The sequence below is a fragment of the Lepisma saccharinum genome, chromosome 1, assembly GCF_977018435.1.
Source record: "Lepisma saccharinum chromosome 1, izLepSacc3.1, whole genome shotgun sequence".
NCBI classification, from domain to species: domain Eukaryota; kingdom Metazoa; phylum Arthropoda; class Insecta; order Zygentoma; family Lepismatidae; genus Lepisma; species Lepisma saccharinum.
In genome coordinates this window covers 29,226,254-29,252,890 of record NC_139229.1, presented here as the reverse complement: position 1 = coordinate 29,252,890, position 26,637 = coordinate 29,226,254, and the positions used below count along the sequence as shown (strand labels likewise).

The window sequence follows — 26,637 nt, the reverse complement described above, 5'->3', positions numbered from 1 at the left end:
ACAACCTATCCTTCCTGTTTTAGTAAATCATAAATCGTTTATGAAACTGTTTATCAGTATTTTATCCACACACCCCAAAATTTCCTTAAGATCTTCCTAAAACTTTCCACAAAAATTCAATTTATGGCCGATTTAGCGCTAAACATGCCTTTGAACCCTTCGAAATTCCGAATAGACCCCTGGTTTATATTATCCCATTTTCTTTTAATCTCGTTTCATATTCTATATTTTGAATAGTTTCATTATGTTGTCACATTAGCATGTACTTCGTTTGTGTGTTTGCTTTTGAATCTATTGGAAGAACACATGGCAGCTTTTTGACCCACATACATAAAATATGAAACTTAACAAAAAATTGAAACTACCAAAATAAAATGTGAACTTGAGACAAGAAAAGAAGGACAATATAAGCGATTATATAAATGATTTATTGAATGATTGGTTTAGGTTATTTTGTGTCGCTTTTCTTCCACTTTTGGCTAACCGCGAAGATGACTATTAGTGATGATTTGATGAAATTGATGGAAGGGACAATCACAAAGGCCGGGGTTCGAGCCCGAGAGCTCTGGCGTCGTGTCGGATTGAAGGAGGGTGACATAAATGATTTATGTACATATGCTGAGGTGTAAGCCTACTGTAAGCTATAGATAAATGAATTTAATTTAACGATATTACAGTGCTAAAAACACCTATATATTTCACATCATAATACGGTGTATACTAGCCACTGAATACACAAACGGCAGGTTTTTTTTTTTTTTTTTTTTTTTTTTTTTTTTTTTTTTTTTTTTTTTTTTTTTTGAAAAAATGAACATCACACCCCTCACAGCTCTGGCTCTTTATCTACACCCTGGTGCCGCTTAGGTTAAAAACTAATGAAAACCGTCAATTATAGTCCTAGGAACATTTCATATTTGCGCAGTTTGGAGTTTGAAATCAACATGGATGCTCTTAAAATGGGAGTCACGACATCACGGCCCTGTGCGTGACGAACCAACACGTTATTCGGAAACCGAATATAAGACTATTACAATACACTTTACCTTGGTATTAGTAGGATAGCTGGCTACGAAATGGTACAGCGAAAGGCTACCGTAGCTTTTCCTAGGAGAGTGCAGAGTCAATGGGAGATTCTCAAGGCTAGATTTTCTTCTGCCGGACATTTCTCTGTGCCACGTTAAAAAAAACAACAACAACAAGGAACCACAAATTGCTAAGTCATTTTGTCAGAAACGGCAAAACTTCCCATTCCAAAATGCAAACCAATAACACTATTTTCAACACTATCCGTTTCATGATGCAGTAACACTATAGTTTCCACACGTCACAGACACATTGACAAAACGAAACTAGTCTTCTCTCAGCGTCTTCCATCGCGATAAGGAGGCTGGATAAGTGATGCACACTGCTACGATTTATCGTTTGTGTGTGTCTTTTCTATCTATATACTTAACTCAGTCGGGTTCAAAGCTAATCACGTGACTCGAGAAAACGAAAAATTGAAGAAAAAACTGTGTACACTATACTTAGATAAATGGAGGAAACGTCTGGCTAACCTAGTGGGGAAGATGAAAACGGAAAATTACCTCTCGAAGGATGATAACCTGTTGCATAACATTGCTCTGAAGTGTTCACCTTTTTGTGTAGACGGAAGTTAAATGGCGGGAAGTTAAAGTGGAGAGGATCGTATGACTACTTGACCTGCCCTATACTGTTTTCCAACTGGAGGTATTAAATTAATTTTCCGCGCGTGTGTGTGTTTAAAACTGAAAATTACCTTAACACTAACTACTTGTAATTCTTGGCACTGTCAACCCAACGAAGATGTGAAGCCAGCAAACTCGCGAACTAAAGCGAATCATATGTTTTCTACTCTCGATTTGAATATTATTTTACTTCGCTTTTCTGCCACTTTTGGTTAATCGCGAAGATAAGGATATACAGGGTATCCACAAAAAGTATATTTACAATTTGCATATTTATTACGGACACCCTGTTCTATGCAAGTTCATGGTGTTTGTTGTATAATTAACTGTAAACATCAACGTTTTAGTTGACATTGCCGCTGTTTGTTTCAAGTGCTTCACTGACGTAGCAGACTGTGCTGTTTGAAAATGTGGTCCCCGCAAGAAAAAGTGCAGTGCGTCGATTGGTTCATCGAAACAAAATCTGACACACAAATGTAATGAGATCTGCGGACTAAGTATGGGAAAATCCCGCTATCTTGTCCTACTATCCGCCAATCGCACCAGAAATTTATGCAGACTGAGTCCGTGTTGTGTCAAGATCGAAGTGGTCATCAACGAACATGGAATGAAAATCTACAAATTATGTTCGTCATGGTATATCGTTCGGTGCAAGTGCTTGTAACAGTTGCACCTTTTATGCATATAGGCGTAATTGTCCATGTAGTATCTTGTGTACCGTCGACTGGAGCATTTGTAGTTCTCTAGAAGCGGAATTGACTCCTTCGGGCTTCGTGAAAATGAATCACGAACACGTTTGAGGTCTTCATTCGAATGTTCGTGGGCGGCCACTAGGATTTTCGACTAATTTTCGATTATCAGAAGACTGGGTATTTCTCAATATTATTTTAAAGAAACTGAACTCGGAACTGGATTATTCACTCACATTTGCGGGCCAACGGCGAAACCTATGAAGGGTGTCACGCTTTTTGGGACTGGATATACTGTTTGTTTAAAGTATGGTACAGTCACGAGACACTTCTGGGTTGTAATTTTTCCAGTCACGAGACACTTCTGGGTTGTAATTTTTCCATTAAAAGTCAATGGGGTAGTTACAACCCAGAAGTTTCCATGACAGTACAAACAACAGAAATGGGACACATTCGGGAATCGAATTATAGGCCCCTTGATAAAGTGATATCCGCAATTATGCTAAACTATGCTATGAGGAATTCCTCCTTAAGACAATGTCTCCAGCAAGATTAAATCAATTCAAAATCTTTTCCACAAAGAATAATGCACACAAAGTTGGAAATTATGAATTCTATATTAATTCTTCACATTCACGTTGTGAGAATTCAATAAGCATATTTATGACACTGACATTTGTCCCGACAGTAAAAAATCAAGTCTTAACAATACGTAACCTATTGTCTTTCAACTTACCGAATAGAACTGAATAACGATGAAAGGATGAGAGAACAGAACTTGCGGTTCGCCAATAGAAAAAAATACTTGAATGAGAAGCGTATCGAAAAATAATTGCTGGCAATGTGAATTTCAGCACTTGTGAAGCTATTGTGAGAATAAACAATGCGTGTCTTGATACTGAAAAATAAGGTTGTAAAACTGGATCAGCAGGGAACAATAATGATAATCAAGTTGTAGATAATAAAGGGGTACAGAAAGCTGTTGGATCAATACAGTCGGGGATGATAGTCGCGCTTGGCGACTTAAAAACAAAAACTCCATCCATGGTGTGGAAATAAACTAAAAACTTAAGGTGCGAAATGCAGATATTGCAAGCGTTATCAGAAGGTAATCAAGTGATAAGGGCGGCCTTCCTTTCAAGTTGAACTGCTTGGTAGCTTCAGTGAAGCATCCGAAAGCAAACAAGAATGAGTATCAACAGGGTGGAGTAGTATAGTAGCAGTCGTAAGAGGCTGATACAGTAGGAACAGGCTGATAAGAATATTCTACAGGGTGGTCCGAATGTCTTGTTACCCCCACGTGGATATCGTAGTGGAACGAATTAAACTTGTTCTTTGCCTTCAGATGGCTGATACAAATAACTGTAGTGTGGATGAATGGTGAGGAGCATGTGTATGGGCACATGGATCTCCACAGACCAGGAAAACAATAAGGGAAGTCCACTGCAAGATTAACAAAGAAGCCCAACCGAGACAAACAATAATCTCACACAGGACATGCAGACAAATCATTTGTGTGAGAAAAAGTAGTGGGCCATACTGTCCTTCTGGATCAGTAAGTTTGTAAATTGTTCTGCAGAGGATAACAATACATTCGGCCCACTCCGTAAACAAAATGTAAGATCAACTACATTTCAGAAGATGTTCTCACAATAATTATATCCATCAATACATCGTTCAAGCGATCTCAAATGAAATTATCAGCAAATTACGATACACAAAATCCAAAATGTGTCAATTTATACAAATATGCCGACTCCAAAAACACATAAAAGTGCATAAATTACTAGTAATGCACTTTTGGTACATCAAAATGCACAGGGTACTTTTATGAAGTACACTTCCGTATGAATTGAAAAGATCAGACACGATCATTTTAAAGAAACCGAAGGTATTACACGTATAACCGTATCAATTAATACACCAGAATGTATTCCAAGTTCTAATGGAAATGACTGGAAAAAACAAGTTAACAAAAACTATTCTCCTTCTCGGTAACACTGATCGGAAACAATTTTTAAAAACTCTTGTTTCATATTAGAATATAATGCTTGAGAAGCGTTATCAAGTCCACCATTGGTGAATAGCGTTCATAGTACCGTCCTCCGTCGAGGTCATTTTAACCAGACTTCGAACTGGGCACAGCCGATTCACCCATGGTCATTTGTAACACGGGCTGGACTCTCCGCTGCATCGTGTAGGCTATGTAATGTTATTTTAAATGTTCGGCATATTATTCTCCAATGTGCAGATTTTACTGTCCTCAGACAAAGTTTTAATCTTCACAACTGTTTATATCCATGTTGGGATACAGTGACCGTGTTTTTAAAATGTTTAACTTTTTGAGAACAGAGGGCCTCTTACACTTTTCCTAAGAAGTTTTTGTCTCCCCTGACATTTCACTATATTATGTACGCCCCATTACAACCTTGCACTTTTAACCTTACTCCAGGAGCTCTTTACATCAGTTTTCTTTACTTTACGGTAAAGGTTTTGGATGAGATGTTATTTCCTCGCACACATTGAAGGGTGCGAAATAGCCATATCTGCGGACACACCCACAAATTTTAATTCATTCATTCAAATGTCTCTGCGTACATTTTACACCAGTTCCCTACCAGATCTAAGCTGTAATGCAGGGCACAAGGTCCAAGTCTACGCACACATTTCACCACACTGCATGCTCTATCTGAAAATAAATACCTCAAATCTTGTTAGTGCATTGGTATGTTTGCCATGCAAACAAGCCATTTCTACAGATGTTATACTCTTCTGGCCTTCAAATACATGCACTAAAACAGGGCGAAGTTAAAAAAAAGTCAAGAAAAAATTCAGAGAAAATGTCGCTAGCCTGGATTCGCTGATCACCATGAGGTAACCTGGCACCATATCTTAGCAGCCGTGAAGCTGTACAATGCGATTATGGAATCTTTGTCACGGTATCTAGTGACATGTGAAACGCAGTTCGATATAAATTATTTTTTGTTTATTGATTCATTATATGCACCAACTTGAAAGTGTGAGGTTGTTTATTTTGTGAATAAACTTGTATCCGAGCCAGACGTCGGGAGTTGGGGACGAGTTTTTCTTGAGTGACAGCCGCCGCTTAGAACATGACATATTTGCACCAACGCGGAGATAAGGAAAGATTATTTTCGCCGCTACCGGGCTCGAGTCGCAGCAGGCGTTCGAACCCATGTTCACGGATGACCAGGAGAACCAGCTGGAGCATAACTCTGCAAGGATCCAGGACGCGTCGCCGACCGCGCCTTTCAAGACAATGGACAGAGGTCATTTCCATCCCCTGAGAAAGCGAAGCCAAGCCACTAGAGCGTCCTGTTCAACGGAAGAATTCGAATCTCTTATATATAGGCGGTGCTACCATCCCAAACACAGTTTTTTGTCCGGATTTCATAGAGAGAGCATCTCCGCGCTACACTCTCGCGAGATCATTGTTTTGTGTCCGTGAACTTTGTTTCCTTACGTACCGTGAACGAATCGGAGATAGAGAGTTACCAGTGCGCGCCTTATGTTCTCGAAGATTACGCGGTGATTTGTTTTTGCCAAGCGTGGACTACATAAGGATGGAGGGCTAAAGAAGATAGAGAAGGGGGGGCGTCGCTTCCCTGACGCCTGCAACGACGCCGAAGCCAGTCAGACGACGCCAAAACCAAACACTGCCCAAAGCCCGAAGGACGCTTTCAGATCGACGTCCCAACCAAAGCCCGAAGGACGTTTCCAGATCGACGTTCCAACCGAAGCTAGTTACCAGAGAAAGAGAGGGAAGGATGATACCAGAACGACGCCCAAACGAAGCCCGGCACCAGAGAGAGACGATTGCAGATCGACGTCCAATTGATGCCCGACACTAGAGATATTCCGAACCGGCGCGTGACCACGTACACCCGACGCTAGTGACAAGAGGAACGCCCGAAGTACTGAGGAGGTGCAAGTACACCATGTCGTCGCAATTATTCCTCGTCGCGATCGACCTCGGAGGACAATTTCGCCACAAAGGAACCGTGTGCAAGTCCCGCGTCCAGGAGAGATGAATAACCACGCCATGTAGCAGAGTCTGGTACAGTATACTTCAGAGGGTCTCATGTACATGTAAACGTGCGTCGTTAGTATCAACACCGTACAGTTAACGCCGAAGTCTCACTTATTTGCAAAGTTACTCAGGAAAACCCAAACCTAACTTCCGCGTCTAAAAATTGTTTTGGTATTGTTATAAAAAAGGGTAATTTCATGTTCAGATGTTCTAATTTAATTGTCTGCATTCAGCGTTAGAAGCTCCGTTTCATTTCTTTAATATTTAGTGTAAATTGTCAAAGTGTGCTCCATTTCTTGTGTAACCGACCGCCCCGTCGCGCCATTTAATTTGTCAATAGTTGACTAATGAGTCCTTTTTAATTGTGGAAAGCGTAGTTGTTTTTATTGCAAGGTCGTGTGCGTGAAATAGTATTATTTGTTGCATGGTGGTTTTTAAGGTAATTTTTGCTCGCGCCGACGATTGATTAGTGTATTCCGGCAGCTGGAGTCAATTAAGTTTTTGCATCACTATGTAATTGAGTAGTTGTTCTCATTGGACGAGAGAGGCTTGTGTGTAATACCCCCGTCCGAGAAACTTGTAATGTCGTGCTTACGACTCGATGCACACGTACATCCGAACGAAAGATTTAACCACGCCGACCCAATTGTCTTAGTTAACCGCTTTCCGAGGGCTGGCACTTAAGTTAATTTAAAAGAGCACAGGAGCCGGCAGACAAATGCCCTAAATTCACATAAAGGTTTAGAAATTAAAAGGAATGATATGTTAATGAGATCCATGATTTGTATCCATACTTCACATGTAAAAATACCTCATGTGTGTGAAAGAGAGATAGAGTGAATGTTGTGAGAGTGAGGAGGCTTTGTAAACAGTTGTTGATTGCAATAATATTTGTTGTTACAATATATATTCACTTTTTACCGTTCGTCAGTGTTGTTATTTGACGTTTTTCAGGTACCAGATATTATGCTATTAGTGTTTTATGATTGTTCGAATCTACATATCAAAGGTAAACAAAACAGTGTAACTTTTCAAGGTATTAATCTCCGCCTCGCAATAGTATGACAATAAACGACCGTCTCAGTACCGAACTTGATAACTGGACCGTGAGTCACGACCGGTTTCCCGTACACATAACGACGTTTGGCCCCGTGCCGGGGTATGATTGACACGTCATTTCGGGGACCGTGGAGTGCACTCGTTACATTTGACGCCGCGAACATGGGACGGCAACTTCTGTCATGTCTTTCCAGGAAAGCCAGGTTGCGAGAGCGGTAGAAATTTCATTGTTGTATACGTCACGCATAAAATTCTTGTGTTAGGTTCCTGGTTATTTTTGTGTTTTTGCTTTGTATTTCGAGGGTTATTTTCATGTATTTGTCGTAGGTTCACGTGTAAGGACACGTTATTGGGCGTAATTGGTAACAATAGGGCAGATATTTTTTCGGCGAAAGCAGCAAGGGCAGCTGCATAGGGCATTTTTTATGTACTTTTTGTGTATTTTTTTTTGGTTATTGGCATAATTTATGGCATCAGGCTGAGTTGCGGGATAAGGGATTCCCGACGGACCTCCTTTTTCTTTTCATGTATCGATTCGTAATTCACATTTTGTGTGAGCTCGCGTAAGTTTGCGTAACTGTTCCTAAGTGCGACAGAAGATTGAGCAGATAATTAAGGAAAGGCCTTCATGAGATTAAGAAATCGTCGCATAGACTGTTTGAACAAGAGTGACGTCATGATGGTTTGCAAGGTTTGTGGGCAGGAATTTTATGATTTCGAAGTCGACAGCGAGGGAGATTCCGGACCGGTTTGTCTCCAGTGCAAGAGCCCGCCAGGAATGGAAAGGGAGATACCAAGTGCCCAGGGGGGTACATCGTCACGTGCGGACAGCGACCACAGCAAGGAACAAGATGACGTAGGAAGTGGCAGTGGTGCCAACCAATTCCAGCTTATCCTCCAGATGCTCCAAGGGATGCGTACCGACTCCGAGAGGTTGCAAGCCAACATGCAAGGAATGCGGACCGAGATGCGGACGATGTTCCAAGGAATGGGAACCAGGATGCAGACCGACGTACGAGGGATGGGAGAACGCCTCCAAGGAACAGTTCGCGCCTCCGGAGAAGAAATGACGCAACAACTCCTCCCAACGATGAAAGAATCCGAGGCTCGAATCAAATCCAGGACCGCCGAGACCGACGCTCGCATCAAGGACCAAGAAGCCAAGGTGGCAACACTGGCGCAGAGCGTAGGTGAACGAGAAGGAGCCTTGCAACACACCGGCCAGCAAAGTGCACAGCTGGAGTTCCTTTGCAATCGGAGCAACGATGCCCTCGAGCGACAAGTGCGGCGAGCAGCGAACCCAGCGGAAGGGAATCCCGAGAAGATAAAGGGAATCGAGGAAAAACTACAACAATTGAACGTAGCCGACGTTCCGGGATCACCGCGAGAGCCAACAGCTATGACGTCATCGCAGCCAGCTGAAGTTCCTTCGCCTTCAAGGAGCACGAGTGACGTAAGACCAACTAAATGTGTCAGCCGAGGAAGCGAAGTGGAATCGGGACTACATCTTCCATCGCCGCGACCGTTCGAAGCCCAAACTTCAAGCCAAGACGACATACGGCCTGAACCACCGTCCGCGGAGAGAGCTTTGTTCCCGCCCGAATATGAGAAAAACTTCAAGAAGTTCTCCGGGGACGTCAGGATATCGCCGTCTGCCCTCGTCGAGGAATTCGAAGCAACAGCCCGGGAGTTAGGACTGGCGGATGGAGAGCGATTGCTTGTACTGAAAGGCTGGGTGCAAGATCGAACACAGAACCAGCTGGATCGGAATGAAAGACACTTTCATTCGTACTCGGCGTTTAGGGAAGCCTTCCTGACGCACTTTCCACGCTCTATGCAAGTGAAGGGAAAGATCGAGAAGCTGTTGTTCATGTACAACGGGCACGCAAGGCGGAGCCCGCCGAGGGTTCAAAGGAGTCCGACGCGAAACGCGAACGGGCCGAATCCCAGCAACACATCTCCACAGCCGGGGCCGTCAGGTCGTCAGCGCCGAAGAGAGGAATGGGATGGCGAAACATGGTTAAGCGACGTCGCGCCATTTTAGAAGTATAAAATAACATTGCGCCATACCCAGAGTGTATAAAATGTATATTTATTATGTAAATTGGAGGTATCGTTTATATCATGTGTTTTGTGTTATCGAACTGGTTTACTTTTCTTGTACAGGGTGTTAAAAAATTTGTAGTCAAAATTTCATGCCCCTGAGTAGTGAAAAATTTTATTCGCCTACAGAATTTTTTGATCGGAAGGAGGGCGAAATGTCACGGTATCTAGTGACATGTGAAACGCAGTTCGATATAAATTATTTTTTGTTTATTGATTCATTATATGCACCAACTTGAAAGTGTGAGGTTGTTTATTTTGTGAATAAACTTGTATCCGAGCCAGACGTCGGGAGTTGGGGACGAGTTTTTCTTGAGTGACAGCCGCCGCTTAGAACATGACATATTTGCACCAACGCGGAGATAAGGAAAGATTATTTTCGCCGCTACCGGGCTCGAGTCGCAGCAGGCGTTCGAACCCATGTTCACGGATGACCAGGAGAACCAGCTGGAGCATAACTCTGCAAGGATCCAGGACGCGTCGCCGACCGCGCCTTTCAAGACAATGGACAGAGGTCATTTCCATCCCCTGAGAAAGCGAAGCCAAGCCACTAGAGCGTCCTGTTCAACGGAAGAATTCGAATCTCTTATATATAGGCGGTGCTACCATCCCAAACACAGTTTTTTGTCCGGATTTCATAGAGAGAGCATCTCCGCGCTACACTCTCGCGAGATCATTGTTTTGTGTCCGTGAACTTTGTTTCCTTACGTACCGTGAACGAATCGGAGATAGAGAGTTACCAGTGCGCGCCTTATGTTCTCGAAGATTACGCGGTGATTTGTTTTTGCCAAGCGTGGACTACATAAGGATGGAGGGCTAAAGAAGATAGAGAAGGGGGGGCGTCGCTTCCCTGACGCCTGCAACGACGCCGAAGCCAGTCAGACGACGCCAAAACCAAACACTGCCCAAAGCCCGAAGGACGCTTTCAGATCGACGTCCCAACCAAAGCCCGAAGGACGTTTCCAGATCGACGTTCCAACCGAAGCTAGTTACCAGAGAAAGAGAGGGAAGGATGATACCAGAACGACGCCCAAACGAAGCCCGGCACCAGAGAGAGACGATTGCAGATCGACGTCCAATTGATGCCCGACACTAGAGATATTCCGAACCGGCGCGTGACCACGTACACCCGACGCTAGTGACAAGAGGAACGCCCGAAGTACTGAGGAGGTGCAAGTACACCATGTCGTCGCAATTATTCCTCGTCGCGATCGACCTCGGAGGACAATTTCGCCACAAAGGAACCGTGTGCAAGTCCCGCGTCCAGGAGAGATGAATAACCACGCCATGTAGCAGAGTCTGGTACAGTATACTTCAGAGGGTCTCATGTACATGTAAACGTGCGTCGTTAGTATCAACACCGTACAGTTAACGCCGAAGTCTCACTTATTTGCAAAGTTACTCAGGAAAACCCAAACCTAACTTCCGCGTCTAAAAATTGTTTTGGTATTGTTATAAAAAAGGGTAATTTCATGTTCAGATGTTCTAATTTAATTGTCTGCATTCAGCGTTAGAAGCTCCGTTTCATTTCTTTAATATTTAGTGTAAATTGTCAAAGTGTGCTCCATTTCTTGTGTAACCGACCGCCCCGTCGCGCCATTTAATTTGTCAATAGTTGACTAATGAGTCCTTTTTAATTGTGGAAAGCGTAGTTGTTTTTATTGCAAGGTCGTGTGCGTGAAATAGTATTATTTGTTGCATGGTGGTTTTTAAGGTAATTTTTGCTCGCGCCGACGATTGATTAGTGTATTCCGGCAGCTGGAGTCAATTAAGTTTTTGCATCACTATGTAATTGAGTAGTTGTTCTCATTGGACGAGAGAGGCTTGTGTGTAATACCCCCGTCCGAGAAACTTGTAATGTCGTGCTTACGACTCGATGCACACGTACATCCGAACGAAAGATTTAACCACGCCGACCCAATTGTCTTAGTTAACCGCTTTCCGAGGGCTGGCACTTAAGTTAATTTAAAAGAGCACAGGAGCCGGCAGACAAATGCCCTAAATTCACATAAAGGTTTAGAAATTAAAAGGAATGATATGTTAATGAGATCCATGATTTGTATCCATACTTCACATGTAAAAATACCTCATGTGTGTGAAAGAGAGATAGAGTGAATGTTGTGAGAGTGAGGAGGCTTTGTAAACAGTTGTTGATTGCAATAATATTTGTTGTTACAATATATATTCACTTTTTACCGTTCGTCAGTGTTGTTATTTGACGTTTTTCAGGTACCAGATATTATGCTATTAGTGTTTTATGATTGTTCGAATCTACATATCAAAGGTAAACAAAACAGTGTAACTTTTCAAGGTATTAATCTCCGCCTCGCAATAGTATGACAATAAACGACCGTCTCAGTACCGAACTTGATAACTGGACCGTGAGTCACGACCGGTTTCCCGTACACATAACGACGTTTGGCCCCGTGCCGGGGTATGATTGACACGTCATTTCGGGGACCGTGGAGTGCACTCGTTACATCTTAAGCTTCTAAATGATTCCTAGATATGAGTTTGCTTTTGGGTAAGGTAAGGTCACTGTACCGTACCATGAAAGCGCATAAGGTGCATGCGCAGGTAAGCCCTCCCGACAGAGAATCTCTTCCATCTTGTGGAGGTTATGTGATCAGTACCACGCTCCGACCGCCTTACGCCCCAAGACTGGCCACAGGTGCCCATACATTACATGATGGGTGCAACCTAGAGGCTCAGATCTGAAAAATTCAAACCTGAAATAACCCAACGCGGGAACAAAACCCGGATCTGTCGACCTCCGTGGCGGAAAGGTTAGCACAGCGCTCTACGACGTCATGGGTCTCGGATTCGAATCCGGGCCTGGAGTGTTCTTTGCGAGTGTTCATTCACCAATTCGTATCACTCGTCATCTTAGCCAAAAGTGGCAGAAAAGCGAAAGAAAATAAACCAAATTAATAGATCGAACCTGGGACTCCCGCGCTGCAGTTCGATTAAGCCAATGTTAATTTTGAGTAAAGTCGTCAGTAAAAAGTAAATGGAGACATGGAAGGTGATCGACAATATTTCACACAGACCGATCACACTCAGTATAATGCTACATAACATCTTCTATTATTATTTTGGATAAAATTTCGTTTAATTACACTATTTTCTTTGTCTGAACAGGATAACGGTAATGGGACAAGGTGATTCACTAAATAGAGATATTCTCTTTAGTATGAACTGTTCTCATTCAATGCGACTTCTCTGTCGCTTTTGAAATTAGATGAAGGTGATGAAGAGAGATGCACAAAGTAACACTCCTGGGTATCAAACTCGAACCTTCGATGGCGAAACCATGAGTTGTTAACTGACTCAGGTAGTGAAGCCCCGGCCTGAGCATGGTGTTCTTTGTGAGTGTCTATTCATCACGACTCATCTTCTGCTGGAAGTATTTCAGCTAGGGGAGAGGGGGAGGTGGGAGTCCGCTACTTGCGGAAGAACAAATCCATCATCATTTGATAAGTGACTAAGTGTTAACGTGATGTCAAATTAGATGTTGATGTTATTGAATTCTAAATAGTGATGCAGTTATGGAAAGCGGAAAGTCTTTTGTAATATTAAGTTAAAATTTTTGAATTTCTATACCAAATATCAACTGTTGCTGTTCATAGTGTGAGGTCTGATGGAACTTGTCATTATTCTTGTGAATAAGACAAATGAAGATATGGAGGGGAAAAAATGGAGGAAATATTATATTTAAAGCTACTGGAAAATATGCCATTACGAACATTTACTTCGGACGACCCTGTGACGCAAATAGTTATGAAAAAGTAACGAAACGATAAACTGAATGACAACCTTGTCCAAGATAAAATATAGTACTGCCTCTATTTCTGTTGAAGATGTAATGCGTAGATAGGGTTAAGCCTCAAAGCCATTTAATCAGCGCATGGATAATAGACAGGAGGCTTACAAACAGATTAAACTGCAATTATTTTAACAATAGCTCACGAGATTGTCGTATTAATGTATTTTACATAATGGATTCAATCGCGTTAAGCCTGCATTTTAAGGAAACGTGATAATAGAAATTAATCTCCCATTGAGTGTAAAAGGGAAAGATACAGATCGCCTGGAAGAGTATTGATAAATATGGTGATAACAAAAGAAACATCATATATAAACGCAAGCTTATACACGGCGCTGTGTTCCTGGTGGTACTAAACGGTAGGCTTTACCATTAGCTTACATAATTGTTTTCATTCCACTTTATGCACAGAAAGGCAAATCGGGACTGGACGTACAGTTTAAAGTACGATCCGAACAGGGACGGCGACAGGGGTGGGCACGGGTGGGCAAGCGTCCACCCAAAAATTCCTGTGCCCACCCGATTGCCCACCCCCTATCAAATTCAATAAGCACATATACTTGGATATATATGAATGATTCAATAAATAAGTGTATTCTGGTGTTCATAACATGTACATTTTACTTGTGAATATTATCTATGCTAGAAATGTTCACATATCATCAACCCATAAAATGCCAATTTTAAGTGAAAGTAATTACTAGAGATGTTGAAACAAAAACTGTGATCAAATGAATACTTCCATGATTAAAAGCAGCTAGTAGGCTTTGGAGGCTCAAAATTTTGCAGGGTATGATCAAGATTAGATCAGAATTTAGGGTAAACTTGAGGACTGCAGCTCTGGGCCTTCACTGGGAAAGACTGCTTTGAAAAGTACCACATAATAAAAAAATTAGGTACTTCGGACGTGGTAAAAAATATAATAACAAACCACACCATGTAACTTGGCAAGAAGTTATAACAAACTGTGTAGAGGGGATTGGAGTGAGGCCTTGGTGCTGTAAGCTCCGGGCCTCCACATACGTATATAAATCCCAGCCTAGGTATGGTTAAAATAATCTCCAAATAAACAAATAAAAACATCATCTTAGCGGTACTTCTCCAGCAACACAATAAATTATTTCGACTTTTTAAATATTATTATTATTAGAATAATTTAATCAAGAAGGCTTAGATGGACAGGCCACGTGACACGAATGGCAGAGGAAAGAAAAGTTTACAGGATTTTTGTTGGGAAACCTGATGGTAAGAGACCAGTAGGAAGGCCAAGACGAAGATGGAGGGATAACGTTGAGATGGACATAAAAGAAATTGGTAAGGATAGGAAAGATTGGATTGATCTTGCCCCGGATAGAAATAGATGGAAGGCTTGTGTTTCTGCAACCATAAACCTTCGGGTTGCTAGAGAGTATAGTATAGTTTTAATTAGCTCTGCATTGAAATTCCAGAAGTGAACTTCTTTTTTATTTCATTACAATTTTTATATACCTGTCATCTTCAAATATCAATATGGTATGCGAAATATCAACTTTATATTCGTTCTAGTAATAAGAACGAATCACAATAATCCCTACAATACCGAAGTGAATACATTTTAATAAACCACTTATGTATGGAAAAAGCTACATAATTATTCAATTGCTAATGACTGGCTTATCATATATATCCTCTTTCGACACACAAAGTTTGCCACACGAATGTCGACAGAATCTGCAGATGCAGCTGAAGTAAAGAAAAAAAGTTATGTCACGAAGTATCCAGAAGACGATTTTGTTAGTTTGTTTTTAAGCCCACTTCTATGCTCAGATGGGCTAATCGGGACTAAACCTACAGTTTAACGTGTAGTCCGAACCAGTGTGCATTGTGCTTCCACCAGAAGAGGGGGAGTTCAACACATGACGTCTTCATTATAATGCGACAGCGTTATGCCATTGGGAAAAAAATATACAGAAAGAACTCGCACCAAACGTGTCATTTTATCACCACAGAAGATGCGTCCATTTTAAGAGGGTGATTGCCTGAGACAAATTGAGACTTTCGGAAAATAACGTCATTGTTCACGGAATTAGCTGCCTTGATCCACTAATGAAACGCTGTGCAATTGAAACTACCACCTCAACTTTCTAAGAGGTACGTGCTAATGAAACTCCATTTTTGGAAGAGTAAGTCGTGGTTGATTTGTTTTATTTTAAGTCATTTCAATTGTGATTAGATGAAAATAACGAAGGGGCGAAAACAAATACATTCTGACACTCAAAATACAAACCCTCCTAAATTATTACTTTGACAGTGGTTCCAGGCTCCAGGGACTCGTTGCCCTGAAATTAATTAATGAATTAAGTTTCCAGGGTATGCTGCACAGGTTGACATTCTAGTGTATTCGAAATGGTCACGCCATACAACCCAAGTCATCTATAAAAAATAGATGAATTATTGCTGTTACGGTGATCAACTTCGATGAATTCCTTGTGTCCTAAATCATTTTGTCACTTCAAAAAAGTTCATGTAACCATACGTGTGATGTGTTGCTTCTCCCGCATTAGATACATGAGAGTTCAGAAAACGAATAGCAACTTAGCTAATAATCTCTTCAATTCTGAACAGATTTTTCAATCTCACTTGTTTATTACATATGAGTGACATTTTGTCAAAATAGCCTTTCATTAGCCTAGGAATAATACTTCATGGACAATGAAAAAAGCATTGGATTTCCGTGTGAGTTTTAAATCATTCCTAATAAGACGTTCATTTTAATCCAAACATTCAGTGACGGCGATTAGGAGGAGCGGGAAGTGGGGGATAGATGCATTTTCCTCCTCCACTTTTTGCTATGCCACTATGGCATCTTTATGTTAAGCCTTTTCTACCAAGAAAAAGTATATTGTCTTTGCCCCTCAAATGTTGGCACCCAATCGCCGCTACTACAAACATCCAGATAGATTTGTCAGTTGTGCAAACCTTGTAAGCTAAGAAAAGTGATCCCCAAAGTAGTAAGAAAACTCTTTTAGTCAAAAACTCATACGATGAAAATACTATGCTCAGGAACATGTCTTCAATTACGAGAAACTTCACGATTGTCTACCATCGCACTTTCTATCACTGTCGCTCCGGTTCCCGTGGCGGAGTGGTTAGCACATCGCGCTACGACGCGGTCCTGGGTTCGAATCCCGGCCTGGGCATAGATGTTTGTGAGTGAGTGTTCATTCATCAATTTCATCATGTCATCACTCATCCCCATCTTCGCAAATTAGCCAAAAGTGGCACAAAAAGCGAAGTAAAATAAAGCAAATAAATCAACCAATCAAATCAATCTATCACTGTCGCCGAATACATAAAATCAAGTATGTGCCTTGTATTTGCAACACAAGCTTAAACCTAATTCACATTTATTTCACTGTATTAACATGCATGAAATAATTTGAATAATTTGGTTAGAATGTATGACTGCACATGCTAAACACTTCCTTGAAATAATTGTGTACATCAGAGACAAAGGGAAAGGAAATGGAACAAGATGGGAGGATAGATTAGAAAAGAATAAAGAGGAAAACAGGAAAAGGAAAAGATGTAAGAGGAGAATCGGGAGTGTAAGAGAGAGGGTGATTCATACGACTTACATACACACATATACTATATATGGTCTTACATTTATATTGCCCACCCTAATCTATCAATATGGCGCTTCTGCCCACCCAGTCGAAAATTTCTGGCGCCGTCCCTGGATCCGAACCACTATGTAGCTCCACCGGCCATCGAGCCCGGGACCACTTGACGACGCTGCCACTGCGTCGGCGGGGAGCTCATATAGAACTAATCGAGGCTAATACCTAGTTTGTTAATGAAAGAAATGTAAGTATGTACGAACATGTGATTATTTATACATATAACAGCATTTTAGAAGCTCATGTGCCGCCATTGTGAGCTGACTATTGAATATTACCGGAATCTTTTCCTTGAAGAAAAAGCAAGCACTTGGCTCAATAAGTCACTTAACACCCCCAGTACAAGGCCACTGCAGCGCGCAACATGGAAATGGTGATGACCAATCGTTATCACACCAAGGAGGAACCACATTGACGCCACCCACACGGTCGGCGGCCATCTTGAATTCAACTTCAGAAATTTAAATGGGAAGGGGGTCGTGCGACATATCAAAATGGGCTAGAATTTCACGAGAAATGCAATGGTGAAGGTTGTTTCGACGTATCTTTAACCAGTAAAAAGTTATGACTGAATTCTTGTACCAATTTGCTCCTTTTCGAGGTGTTAGAAAAATGCCTTCAGGCTCAGTCGGTAACGCGTCTGACTACCATGCTCAAGGTCCCGGGTTCGATCCCCGGCCGGTTCAAATCCGGGAACTTTTCTAACGGTGGAAGCGGCCCCGGCGCACACCCAGCGTCGAATAACATGGGTACCTGGGGGAAACCCTGGGGGGTAAAGGCGGTCAGGGGCGTGATGCTGATCACATCACCCCCACTCACGACCGGATCAAGAAAGTGTGGGGCGTTACCCCCACACCCCCTATACGCCTTCATGGCGTGGTGCTATGCACAGGGGAACACTTTACCTTTTTACCTTCGGTAATGCATCGAGATCAAAGTGACGTCTATGGAGAGACGTTCGCATGCCATTGCACATTATTTTAATCGGATACATCCATGAAGAGCTGTGCATTATGAATGGTTGTCGCGAACAATTTACAGTGTGACGCTTCCATTGAATTAAAAGTCCTTCACAGTGACAAGGCTAATGTTTATGTTCATAAGGAAGTTCATAAACAGAATATGTGATCCTTGTCATCTGATAACTAACTTTGGACAAAAACTGGTTCATAACGTTCCCATTAAGTGTTCTGGTGTTCTTCCCTATTGAAAAAACTCTGTATAAAGTACCTTCTTCCATAAGCAAGAATGAAAAAAAAACTGTTTATTTAACAAATCCAAGTAGCCCTAAGCATTTAAGGTTCCGTTGATGGAAAATTGACTAACCAATTGTGTTCCACACAGCACGCCACACCATTAACTTACCAACAATAACCATTCAGCTTTGATCTGTCGAAAATGGGGTATCAGATAAAAAGGATCGAATATTATGTTTATGAACTTCCTTATGAACATAAACATTAGCCTTGTCACTGTGAAGGACTTTTAATTCAATGGAAGCGTCACACTGTAAATTGTTCGCGACAACCATTTATAATGCGCAGCTTTTCATGGATGTATCCGATTAAAATCGTGTGCAATGGAATGTGAACTTCACTCCCTAGACGTCACTTTGTTCTCGATGCATTACCGATGCGCTAAACAAATTTTAAGGCATTTTTCTAACACCTCGAAAAGGAGCAAATTGGTACAAGAATTCAGTCATAACTTTTTACTGGTTAAAGATACGTCGAAACAACCTTCACCATTGCATTTCTCGTGAAATTCTAGCCCATTTTGATATGTCGCACGACCCCCTTCCCATTTAAATTTCTGAAGTTGAATTCAAGATGGCGGACATCAAGATGGCTGCCGACCATGCGGGTGACGTCAATGTGGTTCCCCCTTGGCCAGGCAACGATTGGTCATCGCCATTTTCACGTTCCATGCCGCAGTGGCCTTGTACTGAGGGTGTTAAGTGACTTATTGAGCCAACCTGTATATTGAATAAATGGTATACCACGAACTACATAATTAAACGTGACAGCAGACTCAAAAGAGAGTGGAGCGCACACCATTTTCACGTACGAAATTACGTATAATTCTGTCGCAGTTTCACGAGATCATACTGACTCGAACAAACATACACAGTGTAGTTTTACTGACATTTCGTATCAGTCAACACGCATATCTGCACTTGTATACGCAGCTCTTTCACACAGGCCCTAACTTATACAAAGGCTGTCGCAGAGAAGGTGAGACAGATTTTTTCCTGGCCTGGCAACACTGCCTATGGTTTCGGCACAAGTCGCGTCGTGTAGAATGACTCATTCTGTTTCCGTAGCAAGTTGTCACATGTTGCGAAACCACGTTAGTGAGCAGCTGTGTTGATTTACGTGGAACGTGTTTCGTTTACCTCTCCAGGTTTTTGTGTATAACATTGCTTTTCGCGATGAGTATTCAAGATGAACAGCAACATGCCGTAAAATGTTGTTGTTGTTTAGGGAAAAGTGCTGCGGAAACATATGCAATGTTTCAACAGGCATTTGCCGATCAAGACAGACTGACCAAGGAGTCCTTGAGACACTGCGCCAGCACGTAGCATTTGAAGAACTCCTTCATATTGCACCACGATAACGCACGCCCGCATACCGCGCGGGCTTTTCAGGATTACGCGAAGAGAAAAATAGAAATTTTCCCGCATCCAGCATACAGCCCGGACCTTGCACCATGCGACTTTTGGCTATTTCCACTTTTAAAGGCCGCTTTACGTGGTCGTCATTTCATGACGAACAAAGAAGTGATCACTGCAGCGCAAGTTTTATTCAGTTCGCTACCACAACGTGGCAGGGGCGTATGGACGCTTGCTTAGCTGTCAATGGTGCCTATCTTGAAAAAGATGTACGTCTACTCGATATGGCTGATTCTGAATAACAATTTTGTGGTTTGTAATTTTTTTGTTTCATTTTAATGATTCTTGGAGGGGTCCATGTACATGCTTGTCTTTTAACTGCTACGCAGTCACGACTTTTTGACCTATTGAGATCATTTTGGTCTCAATCGGCAGCTAATGAATCAAATTTTCACCCTAGTACATTTGCTAGCCAATGGAGGTCGCTGTTTTCCTATACAGGAATTAGTCTCACCTTCTCTGCGACAGCCTTTGTATATGTGGAGACCCAGGGTAAGCAACATCGTGAGGCCCCTTATATACACTTTCAGTTATAACTTTTGGTTCAAGTTACGTCAGATGGTTAGTAATATTTTTTAATATATATTTTTACTGTTCCAAGTATCTCGCTTTTTTATTTTGTGACTCCTTCCAAACCAGTTTGTCCTCCACCATAGGAACCATCTTTGTATATGGATGGTATGGGCTGTAGCTCGCTCCTCCCCAAGTCAAATGCGCCAACTGCGAGACACCCCATTGGCAAAGTACAGGGAGTGTCGCTTCAACAAAAAGGAAAAGAGCACGAAATAGCAACCAAGAAAAAGAGCAGAAAGAAGGAAAGCAGAATCGATAGCAGCTACTAGCACCAAGAAAAGACTACGGCATAGCAGCAAAGCAGCCACCTAAGATAAGCCGAAACAAAACAGGAAGACTATGTCTATAGCCTAGCAAGCTACTAAAGACGATGATTAAGATAGCCGTAACACAAGCCAAGAAAGCATGGAAAACTTGAAAGAAAAAGCGACACCCTGACAAAAATCACGATTATCCTGAAACCACTCTGCAACATGATCGATGATGAATTTTTCTAAGAACAAGAATACACCGACATAACCATAATGGTATTCAAAGCAGCCGAGGTCAAGAATCAAAAAACAATAAATTCAGGTGTATCTCGAGAAGCACAAGGTAAACATTGCACTCATCAACAAGACTGAAACTATGCAACCTTCAGGAAAAACAGGACCGGAGCACAGAAGGGTGCTGGTCAAGAAGAACTACAGCTGGAACCAGCCGCTCACATCGAAGCACTAGCAGCAAAGATACTCACTCCAAAGACAAACCAGTTACCACCTGATACAAGCTTTCAGAAACTACACTCGTCAAATCAGACATGATGGCGCTAGAAGGAACGGGCCAGCGTATAACCATGGCCGGCGACCTGGACGCCAAAAACCCGCTTTGGCACACTAGGGTCCTGAACAGAGAGAAACGCAGCTTGGCGTATGACGAGATCGAGGATCACCATGGACAGAGTCAACCCACTACTCGAAAGGCCGAGGGAAGATCGCGGTGCTCCTTAAAAAGCGCACTCTGACGACACGACTATGTTTACAGGGAACTGACGCCAGACCACCTAGCGATGCAGTTTGTAGTGTCCCACAGAGTACTAACGCAGAACCCACCAACAAAAGCAGACAAGAGCACAGACTGGGTGCAGTAAAACAGAATCGAAGCCGACATTACAGCCGAGACGAAGATAACAGGAAGCGACATCGACAGGGCAATAACAAGCATCACTACAGCCATACGGAGAGCAGCCAGACTAAGAACCGACAGAGAAAAAGCATAAAAAAGAACAGACTCGAGACTCCCAAGATAGCAGACCATGTGGAAAGATAGAACGACCATGACAAAAATGAAATACCTGCAACACAGTAACAGAGAAGTAGGAGAATAAGCTCAATACCCTAAAACCGGAACAGATAAATATCTGCAAGAACTGCGCCAGCGCAACCCAAAATTACAGCACACGAGTCTTTCAAGGCCAAACAAACCTGATTTTCGACCCTCAATAATAGGCGAACGTTGCCGCGGAACACTGGGAGCAGCACTTCATGCCCGACCAACATCCGGAAGGCCCGAATTTTACACAGCGACGGAGGAAGAAGCAGTCACCGACAATCCAACCTGGTCACTCTCAGGAAAAGAGCAGCCATAATCCGAACGATCCAGAGCAGAAAAGCTCCAGGACTCTACGGGATCACGCCAGAAACCATAAGAAGATACCTCGGAAAGCCTTAATGTTCCTGGCGAAACTCTTCAACGGTTTCCTTCTGAAAGGATACTTCTAAGGAGACTGCAGACTCCAGTGAAAGAACAAGATCTCCCGGCATTTCAGATCTGGTTCAGACGAGGCCACAGCACAACTATCCAGCTACCTCATGACGAAATTCAATAGGAAGAAGTACACTCTGAGTATTCCTGGATGATTCCCAGTTGACAAATGGACACAAATGTTAGACAAGTGTTAATTTATTTCATAAAATGACAAAAAGGTAACTTTATGAGTGGTACAGCGTTAAAAATATGTTGAGATACACTGTTTTGAAGAATTTGCGCAGAATTCGGAATGCAAAGTAAACTGATGCGTTCTTGATGTATCAATTGACAGTTAAAATTACGAATTATTTGATACGGTCGTATCTGACCTGCAGTTTCATCAGACGGAAGAGTGGCATAGAAAAGCATCCTTCGATGCATTTCACGTGGCGCGAACTTATTTTGACGCAGATAATTGCATCCGCAGCATTTTCTCCACTTGGGCATATTACTCTAACCAAACACTTATGATCTTCTGTGCCACTGGCATATGCTGAATTCTCTGTGTTTAATGATTCCCAACGTTAAGTAAACGTCAGTAATACCGAACGTTAAATAAAGAAATGAACATAAGTGAATACTAAAAATATGCATGTAAATCCTATCTTCAAAATGAAATACACACACGTGACCAAAAAGAAAATTGCTGTACTCACAAATCTTAACTGAAGATTGCCAGCGAACGAAACCGTTCCATACGAGTGAGATGTCTCATTGCTAACTGATTTTCTTGCAACTCCAGAACGTGCGTATAATGAAGGCTATTATACGTATTTCTGAGGATATATCCTCCACCGAAACATGCATTTTTCCATAAATGAGTGCTGCTTGCAAACATTTCCAGAGCACAACGAGCCTGCATTTGCTACCAAGTGAGTCACTTGTACACCCAACGGCAAAAGAAATAGTAGGCGAATCGTCCATCACCATTTTCACTCAGTCTCTTTTCCACACCATAATGATTACGGATTGAAATAAAAACGCCAATAAGCAGAGGACAATATGTGCCTCGAGTCAAAAGAATTCCATACTTTAAAACAACATAGGATGTAGATTAAAAGATAATGAAATTAGTGATGGACAATTTGCCTACTGTTATCTTTGCCGTTGGCTGTACGAACACTGGAAGACAATGGCTGCTTTAAAGCGCCTCGTACACGATCAAATAAATCATGAACAAGCCCTTTAATTGAATGCTTAAAAGGAAATGACGTCAGAGGCAAAGTCATTTTTCTCATTGAATCCAAGGTTCGGTCAAAGAATTTCTATTTAGGAATGGTTCTAATTCACATGATCCAAGCCTGAATATCGACCAGGTATTATTTATTTGGTATTCCTTCAATATATTTATAAAGGACAGTGTCCCTCGCGTATAATTTTCGTGTTGTCACTCGCCACGGATTTTGAACGGCTCATTAGAATAGCCTATGCCAAAATCTGTACTAACGTACGGTATACATTGTAATCGCAAAAGCTAACCGAAATGTTCCATGAAATTCTTTCGTGTAAGCATTTCGTACACTCGCCTCAATTAGTACTCCGGCAGTTTGCTTCTTTATACAGCATCTTTGCAAAAGTGCATCAATATACGCTGTGTAAAACACAGCTTATTACTAACTTCGTTGACCCTGTACGTACTATCTGCTATAAGATTTTTTGAAGCATTTCCTTAGCATTTATGCTAGCAAAAATGTTAAAGGAAATGGTTCCGTCTAAAGCGGACTCGAGAAAATACATCAACATCACACTTCTTTCGAGTTTCTAAGTCATACTTCCTCCTTTGGAAATAAAATTACCTCTGTTACGGCTAATCGCTAGTCTATTTATTTATTTCCATGCCGTATACACTGTCACGTTTTAGTCAAATGTGAACTTGTCTAATTTTTATTTGATCGTGTACATGAGCAATTTCAGACCATTCAAGATTTCCAATATGAACGCTGTTCAACTACTTTCAATTGCGTTCAGTTCAGCGACTTGCGTGTGCAAGGCGCTTAACACGATACTTCCGCAGTGACAGTTTCTCAAGGTGAAATAAATTTTAGGCTTCTACTGCATTATACATGGGTATTTTTTTTAAAACATACTTGAGAATGGATCAATCAATGGACTATAAAGAGGGAAGACATACAGCAGCTCTCCAAGACATCAGTAAGTAATTCTATGGGTGCATTCAAGGACCTGATGGAATTTATGACAAACAGTTTAAAGTTCTCATTCTTTTATACTTATCACTTGTAATGCACTGAACATTACATTACAGTTGTATGTTACTTATCTTTAGAATCTTGAGTTCGTTCATTTTCTATCTTGTGAACTGTCACAGACAACCAGTATCAGAAGGACAAGTAGATAGACTAGCCTGTAGATGTCAACCTGGTAACGAGATTGACAACATGTCAGCAGTCTTGCAATATCCATGGCAAAGGGTTAACAGAATTGGGAAGAAGTCTGCTCTCGCGGGCTGTTCTCTTAAGCTTGTAAAAACATTGTACGTAAGTATAAGGAATAAACCTTTTATTAAGATCGAATGGAAGGTTGTTTCTCTTTATCAAAGGGGAGGGGAGTCCCGCGTCGGTGAATTATCCCCCCCCCCCTTCGCCTGTGATGCGAGAGGTCCTAGGTTCAATCCCTTGTGTTAGCTCCTAAAGCACGATGCCAGGATCAACACCGTGAACACAACTGGGGAGTTTTAGATGAACACACAAAGGAGTGGCGTATAAAACCAGAAAAAAACGGCGATGGGACTAGACGCCCTCCAATGAAAACCCGTTTGGCATGAACTGGAGTTCAAAAGGGCTGTTGCGCCACATATTTTTACTAGAAAAAAAAATGAGAGGTAGTAATTTGGTACCATGAAAATATTTTCTAGATCATTATCTTAAAAGTCGTTCATACACCCACAGAATAAAGCTCTATGAATTTTTTCTTTGCATGTAATCTGAATATGTCATGAAATTTCTAAACTACAAAATGAAAAAAAGTCGATGTACTGTACAGTCCCAGGTGGACGGGATGAGGGACTACCTCAAATTACCAAAAAAAACGGAATCGAATGAAAATCGGAAGAGGCAAAAGAAAAACAATATAACAAAACATCACGGTATGTGAAAATGGGACACACAGTATTATCATGAATATTGTACTTGCAATGCTCAGTACAGTAGTAACAATGATGTTAGGTAAAAGATAGTAAAACAGGATTGAACTTAACACTTTAAAGAAAATGGCCAAGAGTCTTCTGCTTCAGGGCGTTATACTGTTTACAAACCTACTTATCTTAGAACTTATCAGATTCTTTTTTACTCAGATTATGGAGATACGAATTACCGAAATACTACTGTAAATATGAATAATAGATGACCATAGTACCAGGAAAAAAATTGTTTTCTTGTTACATTCTCACCCCACTATCAACCGGTTTGCTAGTGATAACATAGCATCTTCATGTGTCCATAACCTAATGAAGGTGGCTCTAGATTCCTTTTCAAAACGCTCAATTTAGGTGCTACTTACGCTGCTTTGCCCATTACAATGAGGCAAAATGAGAGCTTTAAAGTATTAAAACATACACTTGAGGATGACCGTGACAATCCTGGAATGTGAAGGTGGCTGCCAAACCAAGTCCCACGAAAGCTCGCGGGCAGTTTGGTCAAATCCGGCATCGAACGTACGACCCTCATGTTGGCAGTTGCAGGTCCACACAGAACGACACCAAGAGGCAGACTGAAACTTTCGTAACATACGAGAAACACGACCTTCCTCTTACGACCACACACAACCTATCAATCTTCTTGTTTTAATCACTTTGAGCGGGATTACTGCGCCATCAATCCATTGACAATTGACTAAGGTTTTATGGTCGTTTCTTTACACACAAATTTCAATATCCTTTTGTTTCCCAAGCAATATTTCAACGCGTACGATTATTAGCAGGCGGCGAAACGCACACATATGCTTATTCGTTCGGCATACGTTTGATAAGAGAATGCGCGAAACTATTTCACTACAATCTCAGCTTGTCCGTTCGCACTTAATCGAATTTCTCACACCTTGAAGGCACAGAACACACTCTCCTTTGAAGAGATTTGCAGTAGCTGATAAGAAATCGCTCTACAATTGTTTTTGCCTGATAATTTATCAAGGAAATTGTCAATTCGCGCTGCAATTTTTAAAAAGGCTTTCCGTTAAAAACACATTAGCATTAATCCCCATCATTATACTCAAGAGAATCACTTTCCTTTTAAGTGATAACATAATCTCCGTACGTCCTTGATATAAGATTCTTTCAGCAGAAGGGAAGGTAGATTCCAGTTTGTCTATGGCGATGGTAGTTCTCAAGATTTTAATTTAGTGTGCGCATTGCAAATTCTCTTTGACACTAATGCTATAATCCTCTTGTGAAAAGTTTTGATGTTTAAGAGAAAATGAATGCTGGATACTCTTGTAATAACAAAGGGGGCAGATTTACATGCACTAAAAAAGGCCAAAATATGCACTAATGTATAC

At 41.6% G+C, this 26,637-nt stretch overlaps 1 protein-coding gene across 9 annotated transcripts in view; it reads right to left on the bottom strand.

The window, feature by feature from the left end:
* Positions 1-26,637, bottom strand: part of Arms (Ankyrin repeat-rich membrane spanning) — a 265,557-nt gene that overhangs the window by 182,984 nt on the left and 55,936 nt on the right. For 3 of the 9 annotated variants that reach the window (XM_083130272.1, XM_083130268.1, XM_083130277.1), the window contains exon 1: positions 1,044-1,342. The exons of 2 other annotated variants lie outside the window; for them this stretch is intronic. In XM_083130272.1, coding sequence (XP_082986398.1) covers positions 1,044-1,163 — 120 coding nt within the window. In that variant the 5' untranslated portion in view covers positions 1,164-1,342. Of the gene's footprint in view, positions 1-1,043; positions 1,351-25,700; positions 25,853-26,637 lie in introns of those variants that run through there. 4 more of the 9 variants (XM_083130243.1, XM_083130247.1, XM_083130237.1 and 1 more) reach the window with 4 other exon arrangements.